The sequence below is a fragment of the Neolamprologus multifasciatus genome, chromosome 12 (genome assembly GCF_963576455.1).
Source record: "Neolamprologus multifasciatus chromosome 12, fNeoMul1.2, whole genome shotgun sequence".
NCBI lineage: Eukaryota > Metazoa > Chordata > Actinopteri > Cichliformes > Cichlidae > Neolamprologus > Neolamprologus multifasciatus.
The window spans coordinates 26,071,832-26,080,661 of record NC_140450.1 but is presented as its reverse complement, the minus strand read 5'-3'; the positions used below and the strand labels follow the sequence as shown (position 1 = coordinate 26,080,661).

General features: G+C 39.1%; 1 protein-coding gene across 1 annotated transcript; it reads left to right on the top strand.

The window, feature by feature from the left end:
• Positions 1-7,229: 7,229 nt before the first annotated feature.
• Positions 7,230-8,760, top strand: ier5l (immediate early response 5-like). Its single transcript, XM_085179475.1, has one exon. It carries the CDS (start codon positions 7,394-7,396, stop codon positions 8,270-8,272), a length of 879 nt encoding a protein of 292 aa, XP_085035601.1. The 5' UTR covers positions 7,230-7,393; the 3' UTR covers positions 8,273-8,760.
• Positions 8,761-8,830: the final 70 nt, after the last annotated feature.

The window sequence follows — 8,830 nt, the reverse complement described above, 5'->3', positions numbered from 1 at the left end:
CCAGTGCATTCCTTCTTTTTTAAAGAATGTACTAGATTGGTTATTTGAACACTTCTTAAGTTTTACCTACACTGTAAAGCTATGAAATACAAACTCTGAATTATCTTCAGATGTTTGCTTTATTTGTCATGAAATAACAAGAGACCATGAAACTGTCAGTCAATTATCCAGTTTCTTTTCAGCCTCTCAGCCTGAAGGATTGTCTATACTGATAGCTGCAATTTCTAATCAGTTTATGCCAAATTTTTGTTTAACCCCTTAAATTAATTGAAAGTCTGTACTTTAGTCATATATTGATTGTTTGATTTAAATTTCAATGTGAGGAAACCTCATGGAGCTAACTTTATATTGTAAATTTGGTAAATTGACCCATTTATTTCTTTTCTGCATCTAAGTGCTTTCTATCTTGCATTCACACTCCAATGCACACATCGGAAGCATCTTGGGGTTCTGCATCCTGCCCAAGGATACTTTGGCATGCTGACTGGACCAGCCAAGAATCAAACCATCCTGAGCCACAGTCACCATACATTTCCTAAAGCTATACTTTCCTATACTTTGTGGCTGCCTGATTATGGCAAATATAACAATAATAATTATTATGGTGAGAACTGAAAGAACAATAATTGAACCCAATTGCTCAGTGAACTTTTATCAGTGGCATTCTTTCAATTTAATTCAAGAAATTTCCCTACTTGCGGTAAATCAACTTAACAGAAAAAAATAACAAAGATATGTGAACTGGGTACATTTGGGTTACTATACTGTGCTATAGTAGCTTGAGCTAATACAATTCTTTAAAAGCCAACTTACTGTGACTAGATACACCGTGGATTTAGAGTGGCTTTGCTCTCAGTAAATTATGAATGTACAGTCTGACACTAACAGTTATATTATTAGGATTGCCTCTAACAGCAGGTCTAGTGTGAATGAACTCTGATGTGTCTAAAAGCTCTTTGTAGAGAAATTATCTGACATCTGTGCCCCACATCTGTTTGTATGTACACATAGACACAGATGGCTTACATCAACACCTGGATGTGACTTTGATTTCCTGCCAAATAGGTGGATCAGGATGACAGTCACTATTATGGGTATCATGCTCTGTTAATACTGTAAAGTGCAAATTGGCGTGTGTGCAGGCTCAGGAATGTAGTTTAACAGAAGAGTATTATGTTGTATTTTACAATACTTTGTAAAATAGTTTGATTCACGTGTCTTTTTTTATAAACAATTATCCCCATTTTGCACATAGAAATATTATTAATGGTTATACATGTTACGTTTGCCAACTCTCTGCATGGATTTGGGGTTACAAAAAATTGTTTATAACACTGGTGACAGTGTCAAAGTATAAAGAGTCCCTAACCCCAGATTTCTGTTTCACTGTAAAAAAAAAATAAATAAAAATGAAATGGCAGTACCTTACATAAATTATTATATATTTGGTTTCATATTAGCCACTGATTTGGTAATGATCAGACACTTTATGTGTATTTTTATTCTACTTCATTTGTATTTTAATCATGTTGCATTGCTTCTTCTTTTTTAAACCTTTTTATGGTCTTTGCAAGCGGAAGCAAGAAAGCCCATGACATGAGCTTTTTGGGTCTTTAACTCTCCTGTTATATCCTCCTGAGAACCGAGGAAAAAGTATGTGGCAGCAGCGTAAGGTTTTCACATGTTTTATTGTAAACACAAGAATAAACAATGGTGAGACGGGAGTATGTGGTGAACCATGCCTTCTGTCCGGGTTCATACCTGGACCATACCATCACCATTGTGATGCTGCCAATCCAAGGGATGGCTAATGGTTGGAGAAGGCCAGAGGGTCGTTGATCCAATTAATGATGGCGGATCGGGCAGACTGAGAACATAGTGTCCACTGGGAGGGCTGGAACCCAAGTCTGGTTCATCCAGAAGAGCCTGGTGAATTGTCTCCTCGATTCCCCGGGTGAGGGAGCCCAGTCTACATGGTAATGAGAGGATGTTCTCGGGTTCTGACTGGTTGGTGTTGGAAGAAAATTGGAAGAGAATCTGGTTGTTGTTGGAAGAGAATCAGTGGATTTTATATTTCTGGAACCTGGATGATAAGAAATGAAGAAATTGAAGCGGCCAGAGAACAAAGACCAATGAGCCTGGTGAGCATTGAGCCTCTTGGTGGCTTTAGGGTAAGTTATGGTTGGTCCAAATAATAAACGGTTGTTTGGTTCCTCCTAGCCAACGTGACAATTCCTCTAAGGCTAACTTGACAGCATGTAACTCACGATCTCGCACATCATAATTTTGTTCTGGGGGTGTTAGTCAGTGAGAGAAAAAAGCACAAGGCTGCAGCTTACCTTGAGGTCCAGACTGCTGAGCGAGCACAGCCCCAGGAACTGAATCACAGACGTCCACTTTCACAATAAACTGCTTCACGATATCTGGGTGGACAAGGACGGGTACAGAAGAGCTGAAGAGTTGTTTCCGTTTGACAAAGCTGCCTCAGCTTCTGGGGACCAAACAAAGGGGATTTTGGTAGAGTTGAGATGAGTAAGAGCTGTGGCTACCTGACTGTAGTTCCTGATAAAATGGCGGTAGAAGTTGGCAAATCCAAGAAAACGCTGAAGATGGTTTAGAGATATGGGAGTAGGACATTTTTTTTCCGCCCCTTACCTTCAGGGGGTCTGTCCTCCTGCCAAAATATAACCCAGAAAAGAGATCAAGGAAGAGTGAAACTCACATTTCTCTGCCACGACGTACAGGCAGTTCTCCAGGAGACGTTGTAGGACACTATGAACACGGATCTGATATTCCTCAAGGGACACGGAAGAAATAAAAAACGTCATTTAAATATACAAAGACAAAAATTTTCAAAAAAAATACCTCAACACATCATTTACAAATGCATCGCCAAGTACTCAACATGTCCCAATGGCATATTAAATGCAGTCTTTCATGTATCCTCTTCCCTCATATGAACGAGGTGATAAGTGTTTCAGAGGTCTAGTTTGGCGAAAATAGTGCACCTGTGGATGTGTTCAAAAGCGGAGTTGATGAGTGGTAATGGACACTTGTTTTTAACTGTAATGTTGTTTAATCCCCTATAATAAATGCAGGTGTCTTACTTTTCTTGGCAATGAAGAAGAAGTCAGCACCTACCGTGGAGGAGGAAGGATGAATGATGCCGGCAGCCAATGACGCACAAATATATTTTTCCATTGCCTCGCTGAGACAGGTTGTTGAGGTAGCTAGAGGGTAACAGAGCCCCGGGAGAAGGTCAGTGGCACAATCGTAGGGCCTGAGAGAGGGAAGTGACAAGACTTTGTCTTTATTAAAAACTTCTTGGAGGTTGTGGTACTCTTTAGTGTTGGACACAGATATGGGGGGTGGAATGATTGGTGAGGGAGGTGTGGTGAAGGTAGTGCCGATTTTAGGCAGTTGGCAAGACAGAAAAGCTTGCGATCTTATCACCAGATCAGTCTATATGGGGGTTGTGTTTCTTTAGGCATGGATAACCAAGGATCAGAGGGGTCTCTGGGGAATCAAAAATGTAGAATGAAAGAGTCTTCAAATGATTACCGGATTAGATTAAGTGGACTGGTTCTGTCTCATGAGTGATCAGAGCAAAAACTTGATTATTGAGAGCAGTGGCAGGAATGGGAGGTTGCAGCGGAATGAATGGGACGGCTAGTGGTTTGGCTACTTCTATGTGCATTAAGTTTACTTGGCACTGAAATCTATAAGACTGTGAAGGGAATGAGTGACCTGATTAAAACAAAGCAAGACTGGTAGTGTTAGCTGGGGCATAGACTTAGTGAAGGAGCCACCCATCCATATCACTGAAATTACTTGCAGGTGGGATCTAGTATCACAACAGAATCACAAAAAAAAAGCTCAAGTGGCAGAGATGTGGCAGGAGGAAAAAATGGAGCAGACCCTTTGGAAGCGGAAGCGAAAGTAACGTATTACACATTACTTTAAAAATTTTTTTTTAATTAAAGTAGTTAGACTGCTCGTTACAAGACTTTCTCATTACTCCGTGAAAGGTCACATAAATGTCTCATAATGACATAGTCAGTTTACAGCTTAAACCCGAGGCTCCAGTCCCACACACCAACACAAACCCCTACCCTAACGAGGACAGACATAACATCTTTCTTTTAGGCTTATGTTTGATCAAAAAGGTAACAACAGAAAGAAAAGGTAAAAACCAGCACAAAGAGAGTGGTCCTATTTTAGAAACATGAACTGATAAAAACAGAGACTTGAAGCCGGACTGCTCATCACTGCTTTTGTTACCTGTTGAAGATCAGGCTCTGGCTGCTGGGCTGGGGTCAGCATGCACTCAGCATTAATGTCAATGTGGCTTCTTGGCTATCTTTGTGTTTGCATGCTGTCTGTGCAGATGCATGCAAAGAGCCGAAGTTTTGTAAGCACTATAATGTGATTGTTTATGTCCTTGATGCAGTTTCCACTTTACCATCATGGTTTCATCCTTTTGAGCAAAAAAGTAATATCCATGTAATGTCCATAGCTCCACTGATCCACTGATCACAACCTGTATTGCTGTACCGCTCCACCATGCCCCTCCTCCTGCACAGAAACTGAAACCAAATCAAAAAAATGATTTGTTTCTTTCTTTTCTTTCTTTCCGCCGTGTGCACAGATAAGTGAAGAACCTTGTAACACAAGTAACAACATATTTATAGAATTCTTGAATTTGGTGACTTGTTACATTACGTTCTTCATACAGTTACATAGAATATAGTCATGTTCCCATACCCAACCTTTTCATCATCATCAAGTAACAAAGAATATAGAACATAGATCCTAGACTGTTAAGGTGCCTTGGTTTAATCAAAGCACAGATAATAGGTTCATTATATTAATGTGAAATAAGAATAATCCTGTAAACTACAGCTTAATGGGCAGCATATTCTAGTGTATTGAAAGACAGAGTAAAAGTGGCTTTAGGGAAAACTGGGAGATCGGATACCTGTAACTGTAACTGTAAGTCTAACAAAGAAAGTACTTTAAAAAAAAGATCACCGAGCACATTTGTAATTAATATACCAACACAAAAAGCAGGCAAACTAAAAGTGCAGAGGGGCTTTATTTGTTACAATCACAGGAAAAATGAGACAAGTAAACTCAATACAGTAACATATAGCTAAATGGCAATATGAGTGAAATGCTAGTGGGGAAAATGTCCGAATAAAAGATATAAATAAATAAATAAATAAATAAGCTGTAGAGGTGATTTTTATAGAGCATAAATAGAGAGAAACCATACTCTACACAGATTTTCAACTTTAATTCAAAGGGTTTAACAAACATTTTACATTAATTGTTTAAGAATTACAACCATCTAACCTCATCATGACTAGTCTTGAGAAGGTAAGTGTTTCATTCACAGTGTCTACAATCAAGGCAGACCTTCATGAATACGAATACAGAGGATTTACAAGAAGATGCAAACCACTGGTTACACTCAAGAACAAGAGGGACAGACTTTACCAGAAGACATTTTAAAAAAACTTGCACAGTTCTGGAAAAAATAAGTTATTTTAAAAATGAACCAAGATTAACTTGTACCAGAATGATGGGGAAAGAAAAATATGGAAATGGAAAGGTTAGGAAGAGCATTATTATGCCATGGACATGGCTGCCAATTGAACCGAGTAACTAGTGTTTATTGATTGAAGTAGAGGGCTTATAAAAGTAGTATTATGAAGTGTACTGAAGTACTCTGAAGTGTACAGGGCTATACTTACTGCTGGGTACAACTAAATGCTTAAAAACTGATCAGACAACACTGGATAATGAGCCAAAGGAAACTGCAAAAGAAACCCAAGAGTTTCTCAAGACAAAGAAATGGGATATACTTCACTGAGCAAGTCAGTCACTTGATCCGGACCCAGTAGAGCATGCTTTTCAGTTGTTAAATATAAAACTGAAGGCAGAAAGAACCACAAACAAGTAACAACTGATGGCAGCTTCAGTAAAGACCTGGCAGAACATCTCAAAGGAGGAAACACAGCATTTTGGGTGTATCCATGAGTTCTAGGATTCGGGCAGTCATTGATTGCAAATGATTTTCATCCAAGTATTAAAACAAATCTTCTTGGTTTGTCGATTTACTTTTGCACATCTAAAAATGGGGGACTAAATATATGTATATATGAAAATGGTTTTAATTCCTTAACAGTTAATGTAATACTTTTGTTAAATGTCTGGAATCAAAGCTGAAAATCTGCATCTTGATTGTTTAATTTAAAATTCATCGTGGTGGTGTACAGAGGCAAAATCAAAAAAATAGCATCTTTATCCAACAACCTTTGGACCTAACTTTGGATTACTATAGTATAATGTAGAATAACGTGGCATAGTACCATGTTTTATAGTGTCATATCATATTATATTGCAATATACCATATAATATAGTGATATTGTTCCCCCCCAAACTTCTTTAGTTCACCTTATTATTTGTTTTAAATGTATTTATTTAGTTGATTTTGTGGAATTAGGGCAGTTTTTTGAATTAAGTTCTCATAAACCAGCTGTTTAAAAGACAATTAAATAAATAATAGAATCCGTTTTTTATCTTTTACATTCAATCGTTATAATCTCGGCTTTGATCCTGTTAAGTGTAATTGTGAGTTTTGCCATCAAGCAGCCATAAAATGTAGTATAGTATAGTGTTGTACTGTGGTAGCACATTGTAATATAAAATGTAACAATATAGTAGACAAAGAATCCTCAGTATATAAAATGATAAAGTAATAAACTGTTTTGGAAAATAATAAGATACATGATTGGAACAGTCAAGAAACTGAGTAAAGTAGATAATGTTGATATTATGAAATGCAAGCTTAACCCTGTTTTAATGTTCATCCTCTCTACTTATATTCTACATCCACATCATCTAATATTTTTCTTATTTGTTATTACATGTTAGTACATGTTATATTTATAAATTACATCCCATTACACTATCTCACTCTATTGTACTACCCCGCTACATTCGCCTCTGCTTGTTCTTCCACCTTCCATTGCTTTCTGTTTTAGTGCGGACTCCAAAGTCTCTTATTTGTCTGCACTGAGATTTAAAAAGATCATATTTAGTGAAATCCAGCTTGCCTGCTCCTACGTGCATTTTGAATGAGGCTAGTAGTGATATTTGCGTATAACAGAAGCACCTCCTCCCTCCCATTGGACAATGTGTACGTGAGGGCGTGGCAAGGAAAGATGAGAGTTGCAAATCCATGCCCTTACTGGGAAGACATGGAGCGCTATGGACACAGTCTACACGAATCTGATAGGAATCTCAACTAAAGGCATCACTATTTCTCCAGTTTGGAAACAAACGATTTGAGAGACCGAGAGCAAAGAAAGGGTGGCCCGACTGAGGATGGAGTGTGCATTTGAAGCACAGAATCTGATCTCCATTTCTTTGAGGAAAATCCAAAGCTCCAGGACGCAGAGAGGAGGCATCAAGCTCCACAAGAACTTACTGGTAACGTACGTACTGAGAAACGCCAGGCAGTTCTACATGAGCAAAAACTTGTCGCAGATGCAGAGGACGAATCCGTACGAGGATGTAACCGTAGTCCGAGAAAGGCAAGAATACCTCGAATGGACGGGGAGCTTCACGGAGTTGGCTGATGACTTCTACTGCAACTTTACTGGGGTTGAGTCGGACACTTGGCACTGCGGAGCGCACCAGCCCAACGGTCAGCCTGCAGAGGTGGCGCACCAAGGCGCATCTGCCTGCGCAATGGATTCACCGAGTGACTCTGACCTCATGGTTTCGGACGCCTGTTGGAGCTGTGCGGACAAATCCTCCTGGGAGTTATCTATCCCGAACACGCAAGCCAACCAAAAGACTGTCCTGGACTTGGACACCCATGTGGTGACTACTGTCACGAACGGATACTTCCACACAGACTGTTGCGCGCAGCCCAAACAGCCGCAGGGCGCGCAGTGCTACACAAAAAAGCGAAAGATTGACATAAGTTATCATATCGTTGATCCAGAGTTTTATTTGCCAGACTTTGCGCCAGTGCCGTGTAAAAGAATGAGGAGTGATGATGATTCACATTCAGACTCTGACCAGTTGGACAGCACAAACATCTCCAACCTGATCTCGGTGCTGGGCTCAGGTGGGCTATCTGAGTTTGTGAGTTGGCAGCAAACGGACCTTGAGCAAATATTCGCCACTCAAACAATTTGTTTAAAACACACGCTGTTAACAGGCAGCGGCTGGACCAGAGCAATCGAAGCATTTTGATATGTATGACTGTGTGTTTTTAATTTCTTTGTATCGTTTTATTTTGCTGCTTTTAAATAAATCATGACACGACTGCAGTTCTCTCTTGGACTTTTTTATACAAAAACAGTGCTGAAATTATACAGAATGGTCATATGCATTTCCATTACTTTTTGCACATTGACATTTCCTGTGCTAGTGCGAATAATTTCTACACAGCATGACTAAACTGTAACCTTTATTTAAATATTATTTTGTGGTGGTGATTTTTTTTAATTATTTTTTTCTGCGGGAAAACCGGAGTCACTGGTTTGTATTTCCTGGAGAAATAAGTGAATGCTGTTTTCTCCCTGGAAAGATGTTGGACGACTACCACCATGTGGCCAGAGGAGATCTGTGCAGCTTCGTGCAACAGTTCAACGAGAATTCTTATTCTTATTATGTAAATATATATTTATATCAGGGCCTGCTTTAATTAATCAATAAAACAAACAGTCTAAAAACACAAATGCATTGCATTGAAATTACTTGGAAAGAGGGCGCAGCGGTCAACTTAGAAATACAGACAGATCTTGTGTT